This window comes from Notothenia rossii, assembly GCF_949606895.1.
Source record: "Notothenia rossii genome assembly, chromosome: 9".
In the NCBI taxonomy this organism is placed as follows: Eukaryota; Metazoa; Chordata; class Actinopteri; order Perciformes; family Nototheniidae; genus Notothenia; species Notothenia rossii.
In genome coordinates, this window is record NC_136907.1 from 44,082,718 (window position 1) to 44,101,784 (window position 19,067).

Here is a 19,067-nt window from a genome sequence, read left to right on the forward strand (position 1 = left end):
ATTCTTTAGAAGAATCCCTCGGCTTCTTGTTGAGGGAGCCATTGCGATGCTAACTCCAAAATTCGTCATCCCTTGAGCACTCTGTTAAGACCTGATGTGGAACATGTTCAAAATAACCTGCAGTCACTCTGGGGAATGATAAAGCTGTTTATTAAAGTGCAATAAGCAGAGAGCAGCATAAACATGGGGATAGATCACAAAAAGATATGATCACATGGAATCTCTGTCGTTGTTTCTAATGCTTTCTCCTCACATTTGTTTTCAGGCACTTTCTTTCGAGGAGGAAGGGGAGGGGCCATGGGCAGAGGGGGCTTGGCCTGATGATGAGTCCAGTCGTGTTTATTCTTGATTATTTTGTTAGTATCTTCATGTTGCTCTGTAGACTGTTAATAAAAGTGTAATAATAAAGCTGAATAATGATGAGCAGTGATGTGTTGTTTGTAATCAGTGGAACGTTTTAAAGAATGACGCAGCTATTCAAATTTGTAAGGAATATTAGTTACATTAGAACATTATAGTTACCACTTCTGGGAATTGAAATCATGATATGAATGTACTACAATAATAATACATGATACATTTAGTGCTTTGAAAATATTGTGGTTATAATACCAGAGCAGGACATTAGGGACAGCGCAGCCACACCCTGATGGAGTTAGCTGGGGGGGGCGTGTTAGCATTCTGAGTGGCCATGTTGGCGAAGTCGCTGTACACAACAGGGCTGAGGATTGGCGGGGGGGCCGGGGCTGCGGGGGGGGGAGGTGTGGTTAGCACCAGCAGGTCACCTGAGATGTGGACGCTGAAGAAGAGAGCTGCAGAGAGAGAGAGGATTATTATTATTAAAACCACCTCACACACTGGACGAGTCAGAGCTGTCACAGATGGAAAGGTCCAGCATGGAAATAGTTAAGAGTTTGTGACCATTATGTCAAATATATCGGGAAGAAGAACTGACTCCAAGCAGGAACATGTCTCCTGGTATATCATTTCATGTTATATTATTATTACTTGTGAAAAGAAGGGTTTAACTCTTATAGTTATTTGGGGTAGAGCTCATATTGAACTATTTTCTCCAAGACTAATCCAAAGATCCCTTGGTTTTTGAAAATTAAAGGTGAAGAAGTAGAATGTGGCATGAGAAGAAAAAACTGAAGTAAAATACAAGTAGGCTTTCAAACTGTACTTTAGTGCAGTAGGCTACTGACCTCAGCACATACAGGATCAGCCTCAGAGACATTTCTATCAATACTGGTGTTTAAAACTGCTTTAAAACACCACATAGTCAACAGTGTGGTAGTTTTCATTCATCTTTTATATTATTCTAAAATGGAGCTGTCACAAAACCCAAGATGCCCTGGGGATGGTCAACTATTTCTCTCTCTGCTTTAGTGAGAATAGTGAGTATGTAACAGGCGGGTTCTTACGTCCAGAGAAGACGTAGTGCTCGAACAGCCCCCCCCTCTGAGGGCGGGGCTGGGACAGGGCGGAGGTGACTGGAGAAGGGAACCCATTCAGAGACACTCTGATGTTGACCTCTGCCCCCAGAAGACCTGATGAGAGAAATAAGAAGATCATCATTTAATGCAGGCCCACTCTGACTGTCATTTGAGGGACCAGCCCGATCAAATTTTTATGAAAGGATTTTAATACTTATTGCAGACTGCTAATCACTGAGTTATGAGAGACTATAGGAAGTTGGTTTGTGGCAGTGGTAGAAGGAATATTCAGATTACTTAGCTAAAATAATTACTATCAAATTGTTATAATATTCTAATAAAAGTAAAAGCTTCGGCATTGGAAATGTTGCTTTAATAAAAGTAAAAAAAAAAAAAGTAAAACTCATAGTTGTGGCATCAAACAAAAAACCATTTAATGCAGAAAATCTCAAAAAAATTAATTAAAAAAAACTCAGTCTCATTTTGTAAAATATATTTTATTCGTTAATTACAAAACGAATTAAATGTTTATAGCTGGCAATTAGTTTTTATGCAAAGTAACTGAAGCTGAATCCCTTTCTGTGTGTGAAGCTGTTCTGGTTTATATGTAAATGCTTTGTAACTCTTTGAAAGGTGCTATATAAATAAGGTTTATTATTATTGTATTGATTATTATTATTATTTGAACTGTAGTGGTTTTAACATACTTGAGTAAATGTACTTAGTTACATCGGTTGGCGCCTCATCAGTAGATTTACATTTAAGCAGAATTCATCCTGGATTGATTTTTTTTTTATAGCCTTTTGAAGGAACACTTATGTTGGATACTGACCATCCTGGCGAGTGAAGCGTGTCTTCGGGGGGGTGCTTGGGGTGTTGCTGCAGGAGGGCGTACCGCCTGCTGGGAAACTGAACCTCTGCATGATGTCTCCTGCAGGCAGACAGGGAGAGGGACTCATTCAGAAAACAAACTGTTTTTATGACGTGAGTTTATCTCTACAGGAGGAAAGGACAGATCCTTGCTTTGTGCAGGAAGCCACACCACAGCACACAGATCACCTGTTACATTTTCATTTCAAACCTTTATTTATGCAGGTGAATCCCATTGAGATCACTGATCTCTTTTTCAAGGGTGACCTGCTGCAAGTAGGTTCCACATGAATACATATAAAACAGAAAAACAAAAAGGACATCATACAGCATATTTACAGCGACTACAGTTTACATAGCTAGTGACATTTACAGGTTCCAACAGTTTCCGACTGCATAGCATCTATCCGTGCTCTAAAAACATTTAGTGGAACCAAATTGCTCAGATTCCATTCCTTTTGCAGACTGTTCCAAGTTAGAGGAGCTGCGCATCTAAAAGCTTTTTTCCCTAAGTCAGTCCTAGCACTTGGCACATTTAATAAAACCACATCATGAGATCTCAGGCTATAGCTACTTTCAATTCACCGAGAGATCAGAGAGCAGATGTAAGAAGGTAGTTTATCCAACATGGCTTTGTAGATGAACATGTACCAGTGACTGAGCCTCCGTACAGTTAGTGAAGGCAAACCAGCCCTTGCAAACAGGGTGCAGTGATGCAAATTACATTATAAGAATAATAGCATTAAACTAAAAGTATGTATTCCACAGAATTTCAGACTAATATATATAATTAACTTCAATGTAACATGTTTTGATACATTTAAATGTTGTATGAGTAATCTAAAACGACAAATTGATCAAATGAATTTTGTGGAGAATAAGTACAATATTTGCCTTAGAAATGTATTGGAGTAAAAGTACAATGTTAACTGTAGCTGAAAAACTGATGCGTTGACTTTAATTAAATGTATTATGTTAACAGATTTCACATAAAAAAGTCAACGTTTCATTTTTCAGTGTAACTGAAATGATAGTGCGTACAGACACGATTTTTGTTAAGTTGTCCGTCTTTCGTGTCTGTGTGTGTGTGTGTGTGTGTGTGTGTGTGTGTGTGTGTGTGTGTGTGTGTGTGTGTGTGTGTGTGTGCACACGCGTGTGTGTGTGTGTGTGTGTGTGTGTGTGTGTGTGTGTGTGTGTGTGTGTGTGTGTGTGTGTGTGCGCGCGTGTGTGCGTGCGTGCGAGTGTACACTCCTCACCGCTCTTAAAGAAGTACACACTCTCCGGTGAGCTCCTGGAGGCGGGGACTGCCAGCGCAGCGCGGATACTTCCTGTCAGCCCGGGGAACTCAGAGGTCAGAGGTCGGGGGTAACCTGGCTCCATCACCATGTTCCCATCCAGACGCCAGAACTGATCCCCCTGCAGGGGGAAGTCACATACACAACACCACTTACATTATACACAGATCATATCACATAAAACCTACATAAATACCATCAACACAAAAGAACAGAGTTGTTTAAGGTGCAGAGGTCAACATTTTTCATTGTCCATTTAAGAAGGTCTGAATTTAGCCCAATCACAGACGACCAGGTGCCGTGTCTGTGTTTTAGAATCATCAGTCATGTTCACGATGCTTTGGTTAGTGACCATAGTGCGTTTAACTTTCCAGACAATCACACACACGATGCCAATGGTTAGTTGGAATAGTTATTTTTGTTTGGTGTCCATCTTTTCTTTGAATAAGCAGTACATGACAGCCTTATAATTTGTATTTAATGTTGAGCCGAGGCCCAGCAGACCCCCGGAGCTCTATAACATCAGTGAGGAGGGGCTGCAGAGTCCCAGAGACCCCCTCCATCTCTCATGGAGCTCTCTGAAGGGGTCTTGCATTGTAAAGACATGGTTCATATTACTGTAACCCGTCTCGGCATTATCATATACAGTCTGTTCAGTATGGAAAAAGATATATATATATATATATCAACAATTATATGGCTCCCCTTTAGACTTGGAAAACATAACCATTTTTTATTTTTTAAAGTAGTAGAATTTGAATAAGATGCTACTGTAAATGTGTTCTCCAACTTCCATTGTGTTCAGCTCTGTGAACATGTAGAAAAATAAATAGTTTGTAAAAGTTTGAGACAAAGTGGGCAAAAAGTCCAGAATATAGTTTAGAAACTCTGATATGATTTAATAACTGTAAGTTTTAAGCATCATAAATCCTTTACTTTATGTAAAGTTTATATTAATGTCAGTGTTAGTTGCAGTATCAGATTTCACATGTCATACTGTACCTTGATGATGTAGGTGTGTGCGTGGCAGTTGCAGCGTGTGAACACTGTGTTGATGGGAGAGGACACACCCAGAGTGTGTGAGATCCTCTGAGGACCCCCCACTGAGCGACTGACGGGGTCCACTGACCACAGCAGCTCACCTGAGACACACAAACACACACAAAACCCTCTTTAATGGTCACATGGTGCTTGTTGCACGTCAAACCCTGCATTGTATGTCACTTAAGAAAAAGTAAGTAATAAGAAGAATGTTGATAAAGTATCAAACTAAAACGTACCCAAAAAAACAAAAATAATGAATCCTCAATTGTCCAGATGAATTCACCTAGTTTTTATTCTTTATCATATTTTATAAACGTGTGTGTCTATATGCTGAAATCTTAATTGCAAATTAAATTATTATTATAAACAAATATCAAATAGTTGTGGTAAAGTAAAAATTATTAAGTGGCATGAAAAGAATACTCAAGAACAATTGGCTCATTATTGTAATTCAGTACTTCAGTTAGTATACTTAGTTATATTCTCCTGAGATCTCACACAAACTAAGCTGTATGCAAACACTGATTTCATATACCGGTATTTCTTTCCAGTGTTTGCAGAAAATCATTTTAAGCTTGAGTTACGTCAAACATTTGAATTTATGTCGAAACATTTCAACACATTCTAACGCGTATCCTCAAAGACCGCTGGACAACACACACTCTGATTCTGACCTTTGAATATCAGAACGGTCCCATTGCTGAGAGCTGTCAGTCCATCGATGGGAGAATCACTGCAGAGGGTCCCTTCAGCAAGGAGTCCTGCACACACACACACACACACACACACACACACACACACACACACACACACACACACACACACACACACACACACACACACACACACACACACACACACACACACACACACACACACACACACACACACACACATCAAGAAAGACGGACAACTTAACAAAAATCGCTCGCTAATTGTAAACGATGCCGTGCCACTTTAAAGTACACAATTAGGCTAGTATGTCGTGGGGTCTGCGTCTGAAAAGAGAAACCTGAAAGTTAGACTATGAGTGAAATCACTGTGAGGTGTTCTGTCAGAGAGAGTGGTGTTTAGTTTACAGCAGCCTAGATTGCCAATAATAGTTTAAATGTCTTCCTCACTGTAAGCAGTTATGAAATACCTGTTTGTGAAAGGTTATTTGTATTCTTCATTGTTCATATAGAACCCACAGCTTTCTGCTCACTGGTGAGTTAGCCTATGGATGAGTGTTAAGCACATCAGGCAGCAGCTGTATGGGCATGGCACTATGGTAGTTGTTATTTGCACATTGTTAATCATGGGCAATGCATCCTTAAATTGTTTAACTGTGAGGTGTTATAACATTGAACTGTACTGTGGAGACAGAGAACACTACTACACTTTTGAAAAGGCCAGTTTGTGAAAGGTCCAAGTGTTTTTTTTTTTAAGGTAAAAAAGAAACAGCATGATGCGATGCACAGTATTAGTAGAGAGAACCAAATATGTGAAGCACTTTTTTGTTAATGTATGATTTGCTTAATATAAGGAATAAAACAAAATCCTCTGTCATAACATATTGAATTGTATCATTATGTTGAAACGCATCGTATCACCCCGAATCGCATAATGTTGAATCAAATCGTATCGAACTGTATCGCAACAGGGGTGAATCCATAGACTGTATATATAAATAGACGTAGTGTCCGTGACGTCACCCATAGGATTCTGCAGAGTTGCCGAGAAGCCCTTAGTAGGCGGTTATGGCTAGAAAGGATCCGTCTTGTGTAAAACTCTCGCGAGAGTTTGCAAGTCACGTGGCTGAATGTTTACGTTTGGCAGGCAGCCTTTCAGTTACGATCGTTAACATCAGTGGGCCACAGCAAATGATGGTGAGAAGCTAAACTATCTATTAATTATGTCAATGACAGGGAGTGTAATTGTTGAAATAGGGTGTTCTTGCTGTCCAAAGAAGAATGACAACACTGTAGATCACCAACACTATGGTTTATTTTTTATTCACAGTCAAGTCAACGTTGTTGCAGTAAAAGTCCCAAGATAGCTCCTGGTGCAATAAAATGTTCTCTTTCAGTGTTTTACTATTATCCTGCTGCATTAATGTGTATGTTGCATCATGTTACTGCTGTAGATGTGTTTCCGAGCCGCTCCAACGAGAGTTACAACGAGAACGTGACGTCATATTTACACAAGACGGATCCTTTCTAGCCATAACCTTAGTAGGCGGAGTCGGCCACGAAAGGTTTGACAGGGACGTCAGAGTCAGAGTCTAATCCCGCCTGCTCCAAATAAGGGCAAAGAGGCTGAGCCGAGGCGGGACCTGCTGCCTCCGAACTGGAAGTAAACAGAGCTAGCTCAGGCTAAGAAGCTAAGCTAACATGAAATACATGCATACCAAGTTACTGCTAACAGTGTAGTTCCCCTATATAAACGTTACATTCATAATCAAATGAGACAATCTGTAAGAGAATTAGCTATATTTTGTTATTCTTAATGCTTGTCATTCACACGTTAAGAAAAGACGGACTCCACCTCCCGGACCTAACGGAGCCGCAGTGGGCTAGCTCCGGGACGCCGGCTGGAGCTAGCCCCCTGCGGCTCCGTTAGCTCCGGCGGCCACCACTGGGATAATTGGGTCCCCTATTAACATTTGCTCCCGTTTAGCATTATGGGCGTCATAGCCATAGACTATAAAAGTCTTACCCAAGGCTGAATCATAAATTAAAATGTATATGTATGTATAAAGGGTTACGTCCTTAGCTGGCTAATAAGTATCAAGCTAAGCTACCAAGCACACAAACACCTGTGAACGGGACATGTATAATATTATCATTTTAGACTTCTTGGAAGTTCTGTTAGTACATTCAAGCGCACAGCACAACATTTTAATTGTCTGGTATTTGTAACAATATTCCCGAAAAGGCACAATCACCACGATCACGGCTAAAGCTAAAGGGTCAAGTACAGTAACTACAACTAACTAACGTTGTAGCCTCTATGGTTGTAGCCTAGCAGAGTGGACAAGTTGCTGTTAGCTGACAGTGAAGCATGTACATTTCCATCAAAGTGACCACAACCTAATTTATGCGAAAGCTTTAAGGCTTAATATTAATTAAACAGATGAGTTTAGAAAAAATTAACCCCCCCAATCCATATTCATGAAGGGGGGATCTAACTATACAGAGAATATGGTTTTTTGAACCACGATGTAAACATGTTTATTTCTGCTGTAAAGTTGGGCATTTTAACATGGGGGTCTATGGAAATTTCTCCCTTCTGCAGACTGCTCCTACTGGCCACTAGATGAACTGCAGTTTGAAGCACTTCCGTATTAGCGTCCCGGCTCTTCCCCAGAGTTTGCTGCTTGGGTGAATCGTATCGTATCGCCCAGTGCTTCAAATATATCGTTAATGTATCGTATCGTTGGCAACGTATCGAGATGCACATGGCATCGGCCTCAGTGATGGTGATGCACATCCCTACTCCAGAGGGAGTTTCTCTCCCCCCCCCTGCCTGAAACGCCTACATTGGACTCCTTTGTTTACTTCCTGAACATAGTGGCATCACTTTGTAATACTCACGCTACTATTGGCTAGCGCTCCAACACACTGTACGTGATAGGCTAAGGGGCGGGACATCTGTAAGCGGTTGACCAATCTTTAAAGTAGAGACACTACATACTGATATACACCTGAACATCAGCAGGAGAGGACTCTTTAAAGTAGAGACACTACATACTGATATACACCTGAACATCAGCAGGAGAGGACTCTTTAAAGTAGAGACACTACATACTGATATACACCTGAACATCAGCAAGAGAGGACTCTTTAAAGTAGAATCACTACATACTGATATACACCTGAACATCAGCAGGAGAGGACTCTTTAAAGTAGAGACACTACATACTGATATACACCTGAACATCAGCAGAAGAGGACTCTTTAAAGTAGAGACACTACATACTGATATGAACCTAAAAAAAGGGCTTGATTAAGATATTATTTTTGAAATAAATATTCCAAACCCTGTTGTGGTTGATTGGTCGGTGCAGCAGGAGCTCGGCCAGAGGAGCTGGCAGTCAGCTGTCTGATGGACTCCGGACACTGACCCCTGGGGTACCGGGAGCAGGGGCCCCTCGCTACATCAAAACATAAGAATACAAATTGGCATAAGATAACAACATCAATCATTGCAATACATGATTCAGAACTGACTTACACATCCACAGGTTTGGTTATAAAAAAACTTGTGTGTGTTGTGTCTGAATTTACTTTTAGGTGATCTATTGACTGTTGACTGTTGATCTGTTGACCCCATTTCCAGTCTTTAGGCTAAGCTAAGCGGCCTAGATTTATATTTTCTTCATGGTACTGAGCTTCTCATCCAACTCCCTGCAAAACAATAATATGTGTATTTTCCTAAAGACCATTCCCCTGAAGTCTTGAAATCAAAATGGATTTGTTTACTAAGAGTATGGCTTTGTATTTGGCAATGCACTACCCAACTTAGCTAGTATGTTGTTTTGGTGATGCAAATTGTCTGAGAAAGTTGATTCAACATTTGAAAAAACAACCCCTCCAGTCTTCTTCATGGGCAGTTTCTGCATCCAGAGTCATTCGCAAAAGCTTTGTGTATTTTCTGTATTTAATGAATGCTTTTTTGGACACAGTTAAGGTTTTTGTTCCTTCTTTTTGAATGAATAAGAATTAGAACAACCTCACCTGAGTACCATTCCTCACTCTCACTGTTGGAGTCTCCCCACCCCCTACCTGGTCTCCGATTTCCTGAAGAGGAGACAACCAATGAAGAAGGGAAACATATCAGTTTTATGGTGAGAAAAAGGAAGAGTCAAGTCTGCAACATATTTCACGTCTAAACTTCAATATATTAAAAATATGTGACTTTTTGTCTTGCATCTCAGTACCTGCATTTATGCGCACACAAATATTCACTGCATTTATGAGTCCCCTCCTGTTTCCTTGTGCCTCTGCTGAGCCATTCATAAATACATATTCCAAAGATTCTATAGATTAATTCTCTCAATTGAGGTTTATTTTGTTCATCTCACAGCTTTGTGTGGATTGATAGTAAACATGAGCTAGCTTGGCCCAGATGGGGATTTGTTTGGTTACCTAATTCAGTACACAGTATTAGATCTGGTTAGTGACACTGTGAAATCTGTTCTGCTGGCAGTGAGGTGTTGTTGATACTGACCTGTCGCAGCAGCTCTCAGAGGCTGTGCCGTCCTGGAGAGAGAGCCTGAGACACCGACATCTGAGAGAGGACGGACGGATAAAAGCACCCAGATCAGGATGCTTGTCCATTTACCATCCAATCTTCATAAAGCTTCAATATGAGTTGAAGGTCACTATCCAAAATCTACTTTCTCATGTCTCTTCTACATACATATGTGTCCCCTCTGTGTTAAGAGACTCAGAACGTTTCAGGAACAAAGAGCCCCTCTCTTTTTGTCCTGATCCATCTTTATAAAACCAGTCTGAAAATGAGCTGATCAGAAGTTGGTCACTTTGTGATGTCACAAAGTTTTTTTGGGTTTGCAACGATTAGCCAATCACCAACCAAGGTAACCCCCCCAACCCCCCCCCCCCTCACACACACACACACACCTTACCACCTGAATCACCTAGAGCCCCATTATGTTTTTTAAACCAATCACCTCTCAGAGGGGCGTGGCCAGCAGCAGCACATTAGCATTTAAAGTTACAGACACATAATCAGCACTTTTGGAACAGGGCTGGATTATGGGATGCTGCAGTGATCTGTTTAGTGTTTCAGCCAATCAGAGACAGGTTCTGTATATATCTGAGACCTGTAATACAGATCTGCTCTAGTCCAGCAGCTGTAACTCAGGTCTCAGTGAGTCACGCCCCTCAAGTGTGCATTCCAAGAGGTTGGAAGACTCTGCTGATTGCGTGAAGTGCATAACGCCTCCCAGCCGAAAAACATTTTAAATAGCGCATTTCAAATCAGAATAACTGAGTGTGCATCCAGACTCGGTGAGGATACTATCGATACTGACTCAGCAATCACTGTAAGTTATATTCTTGTTTAAATAGACTTCTCTGTTTCATTTATTCTACTCTGTATAATTGTTCTGTAGTTATTGTAGCTAAAACGGCGATTTCTGAGAGATTTTAAAATCTCAGATCTGCTCTAGTCCAGCAGCTGTAACTCAGGTCTCAGTGAGTCACGCCCCTCAAGTGTGCATTCCAAGAGGTTGGAAGACTCTGCTGATTGCGTGAAGTGCATAACGCCTCCCAGCCGAAAAACATTTTAAATAGCGCATTTCAAATCAGAATAACTGAGTGTGCATCCAGACTCGGTGAGGATACTATCGATACTGACTCAGCAATCACTGTAAGTTATATTCTTGTTTAAATAGACTTCTCTGTTTCATTTATTCTACTCTGTATAATTGTTCTGTAGTTATTGTAGCTAAAACGGCGATTTCTGAGAGATTTTAAAATCTCAGATCTGCTCTAGTCCAGCAGCTGTAACTCAGGTCTCAGTGAGTCACGCCCCTCAAGTGTGCATTCCAAGAGGTTGGAAGACTCTGCTGTCGCCCATCAGCAGAAAATAGTTAACTAATTACAGCGGCGTGCCCCCAAAGCTGTGAGAACTGAGCAATCAGGTATCCATCTTAGGTTGCGTTTTCCTGGAGCGTCAGCTTCAGCGTCAGCCAGACGAAGACTGACAAAGACATTAAGAGTCCTGTGGGAGTAAGACTGACAAAGACATTAAGAGTCCTGTGGGAGTCACGTGGGAGGCAAAGAGGAGGCAAATCCTACTCTGATTGCGCCAAGTATCGCTGGTGTTATTTAGTTTTATTCAATTCTCTTGGGTTCTCTAGCCCCTCATGCTATAATCATGTGTATTTTCTGCATTCCTGTTCATGTGTCTTCTCGCAATTATCACTGGCCCCGTGTTTCTCCTAATCGATTTCACCGGCCTGCTCTCGTCTATCCCACATGCTCCACTGAGATCCAACATCTCGTTTCAGGGGGCCTGTGGAACTGCCAGTCAGCTGTCCCTAAGGCTGACTTCATCTCTGGCTACGCTTCCCTGCAGTCTCTGGATTTCCTTGCTCTCACGGAGACCTGGATCACTCCATCCAACACATCCACCCCAGCAGCTCTCTCCACAGCATATTCCTTCTCCCATACACCCAGACCCTCTGGCAGAGGAGGTGGCACTGGTCTCCTGCTCTCTCCCAAATGGAGCTTTTCCCTCTTCAAGCTACCTAATTTCACTCCTTCCACCTTTGAATTCCATGCCGTCACAGTAACCCATCCTATACAATTAACCATTGTTGTTCTCTACCGTCCACCAGGCGCCTTGGGGGACTTCTTGGAGGAGTTAGATAATCTCCTCTCACACATCCCTGAAACTGGCCCTCCCGCTGTACTTCTCGGAGATTTCAACCTCCAGACAGGGAAGATATCTGAACTAACATCTCTGTTAACCACCTTTGCTTTCTCACTGTCTCCATCCCCACCAACTCATAAAGCTGGCAATGTCCTTGATCTCATATTCTCAAGGAACTGCTCTACTTCTAACCTCTCTGTAAACCCGCTCCACACATCCTTCATTTCATTCTCTCTACCCCTTTCCAAACATAACAACCTAATCTCTTCTAACTCTGCTCCTGTCCGCCGTAACCTCCGTTCCCTCTCCCCCTCTACCTTTGCCTCATCGGTGCTCTCAGCCCTCCCTTCCTCTGACTCGTTCCAACTCCTGCCTCCAAACGCTGCTGCAAAAACTCTCCTCTCTACTCTCTCATCCTCTCTGGACTCTCTCTGTCCTCTCACATCGCGGCCGGCTCGTCAGTCCCCTCCTGCTCCCTGGCTAAATGACGCACTGCGTGCTAATAGAACCATCCTTCGGGCAGCAGAGCGGAAATGGTGGAAATCCAAACACCATGACGACCTCCTAACCTATCAGGCTCTCCTCTCCTCTTTCTCTGCTTCCATCTCTCAGGCAAAAAGCACTTTCTTTCAAGATAAGATCCAATCTTCCTATTCCAATCCCAAAAAACTATTTTCTATCTTCTCCACCCTCTTGGACCCTCCCAAAGCACCTCCCCCCTCCTCCCTTCTGTCAAGCGACTTTGTTAACCACTTTGAAAAAAAGGTTGATGATATTCGCTCTTCCTTTTCTGACTCACCTTTACTCACCGCTGGGTCACCAGACCCTCCCTTCACCCACACACTGACCTCCTTCTCCCCTCTCTCTCCAAGTGAGGTTCTTACCCTCGTTACCTCTGCCCGTCCTACCACCTGTTCTCTGGACCCTATCCCCTCAAACCTCCTTCAGACTATCGCTCCTGATATTCTACCATTTCTCACCCATTTCATCAACACTTCTCTAACTTCTGGTCACTTTCCAAACAGTCTCAAGGAGGCAAGAGTAAACCCTCTCCTTAAGAAACCCACTCTCAATCCGTCTGATGTTATTAACTACAGGCCCGTCTCTCTCCTCCCGTTCCTGTCTAAAACACTTGAACGCGCTGTCTTTAAACAACTCTCCTGTTATCTCCATCAGAACAACCTTCTGGATCCGCACCAGTCTGGTTTCAAGGCAGGTCACTCAACAGAAACTGCTCTCCTTGCTGTCTCTGATGAACTGCACACTGCTAAAGCAGCCTCCCTCTCCTCTGTCATCATCCTTCTGGACCTGTCTGCTGCATTCGACACAGTGAACCATCGGATCCTCCTTCGCACTCTCCAAGAACTTGGAGTTTCAGGCACTGCACTTTCCCTCCTCACCTCATACCTCAACGACCGCACCTACAGGGTTACTTGGAGAGGGTCCGAGTCCGACCCTTGTCAATTAACTACAGGGGTCCCTCAGGGCTCGGTTCTTGGTCCCCTCCTCTTCTCCCTGTACACAAACTCGCTCGGGTCTGTCATTAGCCCGCATGGTTTTTCATACCACTGCTACGCTGACGACACCCAACTAATTCTGTCCTTTCCCCGCTCAGAGACCCAGGTCGTCGCACGCATCTCTGCTTGCCTAGCAGACATCTCTCGGTGGATGTCTGCTCATCACCTCAAGCTCAACCTTGACAAGACTGAACTGCTCTTCCTTCCGGGAAAAGATTGTCCCACTCTTGACCTAACAATCAACATCGGCACCTCTGTTGTTTCCCCGACTCAGACTGCAAGGAATCTGGGTGTGGTCCTAGATAACAAATTGTCCTTCACTGCAAACATCGCTGTTACAACCCGCTGCTGCAGATACACGCTTTACAACATCAGGAGGATACGTCCCCAGCTGACCCAGACATCAGCGCAGATTCTGGTCCAGGCTCTCGTCATCTCACGCCTAGACTACTGCAACTCCCTCCTGGCTGGTCTACCTGCATGTGCCATCCGACCTCTGCAGCTCATCCAGAATGCAGCGGCTCGTCTGGTCTTCAACCTTCCCAAATTCTCCCACACCACACCGCTCCTCCGCTCCCTTCACTGGCTTCCAGTAACTGCTAGAATCCACTTCAAGACACTGGTACTTGCGTACCATGCTGTGAATGGATCTGGCCCTTCCTACATCCAGGACATGGTTAAACCGTACACCCCAGCACGTGCACTCCGCTCTGCGTCAGCCAAACAGCTCGCTGCACCCGCACTGCGAGGGGGACCCAAGTTCCCGTCAGCAAAAACACGTGGGTTTGCTATCCTGGCTCCAAAATGGTGGAATGAGCTCCCCATTGAAATCAGGACAGCAGATAGCTTACACATCTTCCGACGCAAACTGAAAACTCATCTCTTTAGACTCCACTTCGAGCGATAGAATTACTAACAAAGCACTTATATACTAATAAAGGGCTGGCTTTCTAAATGCCAGTTGAGTAGCACTTGAAATGTTTGGCTCTATGAAACCTGATGTACTTATATGATTCTGTTTTCTTAAAGGTTGTATCTTCCTGGTCGAATGCACTTATTGTAAGTCGCTTTGGATAAAAGCGTCAGCTAAATGCAATGTAATGTAATGTAATGTAATTATTGGAAAATATTATAATAGGGGACCTTTACATTGTGCAAGTGTTGCTACAGTAAGTGGCAGAAGGCACAGTGTGTACTGGTTTAGCTGTAGCTGTTGGTTATTACCGCAGTGTAGCTGGTAGTCATGACAACAGGTGCTATACTGGCTGCACTGTGCATCACACTCACACACCCGGCCGCGGCTGAACGTCTCCCCACAGCGACCCTGACAGGACTGATCTGAGGACAGCAGAGAGAACAGCAGACATCATCAACAACTGTCTGAGATGAGGTTGCGTCAGGCACGTTTCATACAAAGCCGACAGGTATAAGGCCCTAAAGATGCTCCAGAATATGGTTCATTTTGGTCTCCACCAACTACAAGGGACATATAGGAGTCTAGTTCTGTGATGTGACATAACAGTAAAGTTTCTTTGTCAAATGTAGCAGCCTGATTAGATACAGATTAGCAGAAAACATTGAAACTGAAGCACATCAAATGTTCTGTTAAATTAAAACAACAGTGGCTGAAAGGTAATAGAAAATAAACAGTTAAACAGTTATTATAAATCAAAACAGCAAAGGATATAGGTTTAAAAGCTCTATAGAAAATAAAAACAGCAAGCTAAAGGGGCTCCAAACACCCAAACATTTGATGAATGTATGATATTAGAGTCAGTGTGCTGCACTAAAGCAAGATTAACAGTCAGGATCATGGACACTCCTTCCCTGCACGTCTCACACCCTGTTGGGTCTGTTCTACTCACATATTATATCTTTGCTTTACATTTTACCACATAATAAATCGCACAGATTAATTACTTATATCTACTGTTGAATATGTTTATCTGTAGAGTGTTGTACCCATGTTGTTAGAAAAGTGGTGGGGACTCTTTTCAGGTTTAAAAAAACACAACTGCATTTAGCGTCCCTTCAAACAATACAAACATATGTACTGTATTACATACATATGCTTATAGTAGTATTTTTAAAAACTATTGCAGTAACTATGCTGCTGCTAAGCGGGAGCAACCATTGCTTCACTATTCTCTATTCAATGATCACTAATATTAAACGTGTCTCAGGTCCAAACTGCACCACTTGACCACCAGAAAGACCCCCAGAAAGTGAGAACACTCCTCCAGATAGTGCATGTTCTCTTGTGCAGATAAACCTCTCAAAGTGTACAATTCTTTGTGCACGCTATTTTCAGAACATATTTAACAAATGATCCTAATGCTGGTGGGGACAAAGTTGGCCATCTCCAAAAGTGGTGGGCATGTCCCCAACGTCCCCAGTATAAATGAGGCCTATGGTTACCTGTGGTGCAGGCAGCCTGGAAGTCCTGGCAGCACTCGTTGTGTCTGAGGCAGCTGAAGTCACAGGTACACTGCTGGCCTCTGGTGAACACCTCCCCACAGCGGCCCACACAGCTGCCTGCAGACAGGGTGTGTGTGTGTGTGTGTGTGTGTGTGTGTGTGTGTGTGTGTGTGTGTGTGTGTGTGTGTGTGTGTGTGTGTGTGTGTGTGTGTGCGTGCGTGCGTGCGTGCGTGCGTGCGTGCGTGTGTGTGTGCGTGTGTGTGTGCGCATGTGTGTGTGTATGTGTGTGCGCATGTGTGTGTGTGCATGTGTGAGCGTGCACGTGTGTGTGTGGTATTTCAGCAATAGATTCATTCACAAGGCATTAATACGTGTGTTATATAGCACCATCACCTCACGTATCGTAAAGTCAGTGTTTTAGTTAAAGTACATATACTATGGTCTTAAAATATTCCATTTTGTAACAGTCCTGAGTTCAAAATGTTACTTTAGTAAAAGTAGAAAATAATTGGCATCAAAATGTACTTAAGAGATTCACTCTTAAAGTACTAACAATTACCCATTTCAGGATAATATAAAGTATATTTAGTATTTGCTAAATGTACTTTAAGTATCAAAAGTCAAATGACTTTTCAGTGAATAGAGTGGATATTTTCACATTTATTATTATTATGGTTATTAAATGATCCTGTTTTTTATACAGAGCATTTCAGTATCTTGGTCAATGTGGACCACATTTCGATGCTGGGAATACTGTGAAGATGAATAGTAAAGTACTGTATTATCATCATATCAACAACATAAGTGTTTGTATTATTTAAAAAGTAACTAGTAACTATAAGTGCTACGATAAAGGTAGTGGAGTCAAAAGTATGATATTTGCCTTGAAATGTAGAGCGGTAGAATTATAAAGCTTTAAATGGAAATAATCCAGTAAAGTACAAATATGTAAACAATTCATTTAAATATAATACTTAAATGTATAGTTACTTTCCATCATGGCTTTAAGTGTATTGTAATACATCATAGTTAGCCTATTAGGGATGGAACATTACATTTTAAATGTCAGCACAGCTTAGCTGCATTATTCACATATATTGTAATAGTACAAGGTATTATATGTGCATTATGAGAATGTTCAGTACATCAACAATGCATTATAGTTTTGCACATTTTAGCCCCATTTAAACGCAACAGATGATATCAAAACATCATCTACATTTTATATCTAGGAAAAATGCATTACCAAGTTGTTTAGATCAGGGATATAAGAGCGTTGTCAGAAATATGACTAGATATTCTTTATAATAAAGGCATTATAACGTACATTCAAACAACATTAGCTGTGGCTTTGATTTTTGTTTGAATGTAGTTTAGAGTTATTGCAGATTTAAAGGGTTTAATAAATGTGTGAGTGCATACCTGGTCCAGCAGCATCAGAGGGTTGGAGGGCGAGGCTGAGCAGCAGGAGGAAACATACGGACGCTTCCATCCTCTTCAATCTGAGCGCAAACACACACTGCGATACACAGAGAGAGAGAGACAGAGAGAGAGAGAGAGAGAGAGAGAGAGAGAGCGAGAGAGAGAGAGAGAGAGAGAGAGAGAGCGAGAGAGTCCAGCAGCTGCACTGTGTCCACTCTTTCTGTCTTTACTCTCCTGTCAGTGTGTCGCTCTTATATAAGAGACAGAAGCTATGAGGCAGGACACTTAAAATTAGCATAACACACACACACACACACACACACACACACACACACACACACACACACACACACACACACACACACACACACACACACACACACACACACACACACACACACACACACACACACACACACACACACACACACACACACACACACACACACACACACACACACACACACACACACACACTCACTCATACTACACCCACAGTCTAATTAAACACTGCCAAGATGTTCTTATGCTTCCTACACTGCCAACAAGTGAACTCCTACACACAGGAACACGCTCCAGAACCAGACATACTGTAACCAGTGGTGGAGGAACCACTTCAATCTTTTACTTCATTAAATGTAGTTATACCCCAGTGTAGAAATACTCTGTTTCAAATAAAGGTCTGGCATCATAATATACTGAAATTACCAGAAGGAAAATAACTCATCACACAGATTGTTTTATTTCAGAATAATATACAGTATATTTTATCACATGATTCTTATTATAAATCCATTAATGTGAATCATTTTGATTTTGCAGCTGGTAATAACATTTAATAACTGTTTATACTTCCAGGTATCTTAAAGAGTATGCCATAATTCATTAGTTCATTGCATTTTTAGATTAACAATATCAACTTGCAAAGTAACAACTAATTAATCTTGTTAAATTAAAGTAGTCACTAAAAAGTACTATTTTGGCTTAAAAATTGTGGTGGAGTGAAAGTAAGAGGTAGCATACAATTGAAATACTTACGTAAAGTGCAAGTACCTCAAACATATACTTAAGTACAGTACTTGAGTAAATGTACTTAGTTACTTTCTACCACTGAATGTAACTATTTATAAATGACCACAGTTACATTTTATTGTGTGTTTTTTGCTAAGACTAAAAAGCCTGTCTTCTACTTCTTCTTTGAACATTTGTACATTTTCTATATTCTACGTTTTACAATATTGAATACTTTTCAGTCTGCTGTATATAAAAGTTACCATTAAATTAAGTGAGTACATTATAATACTTAAATAAAATATTTCAATGAAAATGTGATCTCCGGCTCAGCCCTGTGATATTGCTCCTGTTGTTTTTGGCCAGCTGGAGGAATGAGGTGAGCAGGCCACAAGTGATGTCATGGGGTTAAGATCATTATTCTTTATAGAGTTGTAATTGTTCAGCTCAGTCCGTTGGTCATAAAAGGTGTGGACATGTGGGAGACTAACAATGAGAGGTCCATCTGGAGCTCACTGCAGAGTGATGTGGAGTAACTGCTCACTTTAAATGAACACATCTCTGGTGCAGAGAGATGTTGTCAATGTTACAGAATTGTAAACACACTATATTATAAAATAAAAATATTTTAAAATGAATTTAAGTACTATATCTTTGGGATTAATAAAGTA

General features: G+C 41.8%; 2 protein-coding genes across 4 annotated transcripts in view; one reads left to right on the forward strand and one right to left on the reverse strand.

Moving 5' to 3' along the window:
* Window positions 1-423, forward strand: part of LOC307019877 (nucleoprotein TPR-like) — a 94,118-nt gene extending 93,695 nt beyond the window's left edge. The window contains exon 53 of the mRNA XM_079650980.1: window positions 266-423. Within this exon, the coding sequence (XP_079507106.1) occupies window positions 266-321 (56 nt within the window). The 3' untranslated portion in view covers window positions 322-423. The remainder of the gene's footprint in view (window positions 1-265) is intronic.
* Window positions 135-17,613, reverse strand: prg4a (proteoglycan 4a). 3 transcript variants are annotated; one of them, XM_079649138.1, is made up of 12 exons: window positions 17,386-17,613; window positions 15,964-16,080; window positions 14,833-14,883; window positions 9,857-9,916; window positions 9,364-9,426; window positions 8,667-8,780; window positions 5,320-5,406; window positions 4,604-4,743; window positions 3,563-3,722; window positions 2,269-2,367; window positions 1,425-1,550; window positions 135-812 (listed from the first exon to the last, which is right to left on the reverse strand). In XM_079649138.1, exons 1-12 carry the CDS (start codon window positions 17,453-17,455, stop codon window positions 625-627), a joined length of 1,275 nt encoding a protein of 424 aa, XP_079505264.1. In that variant the 5' UTR covers window positions 17,456-17,613; the 3' UTR covers window positions 135-624. The 3 variants fall into 3 exon arrangements, with proteins under 3 accessions (XP_079505264.1, XP_079505263.1, XP_079505265.1); XM_079649137.1 differs by having other exon boundaries at window positions 14,770-14,883; window positions 17,386-17,612; XM_079649139.1 differs by lacking the exon at window positions 14,833-14,883.
* Window positions 17,614-19,067: the final 1,454 nt, after the last annotated feature.

Coding starts and splice junctions, on each gene's coding strand:
- prg4a (XM_079649137.1), bottom strand. CDS start 17,455: ATGGAAGCGTCCGTATGTTTCCTCCTGCTGCTCAGCCTCGCCCTCCAA. Junction 14,884..15,963: donor CCAGGCTGCCTGCACCACAG/GTAACCATAGGC, acceptor TGCTGTCCTCAG/ATCAGTCCTGTCAGGGTCGC. Junction 813..1,424: donor GCACTACGTCTTCTCTGGAC/GTAAGAACCCGC, acceptor CTCTCTCTGCAG/CTCTCTTCTTCAGCGTCCAC.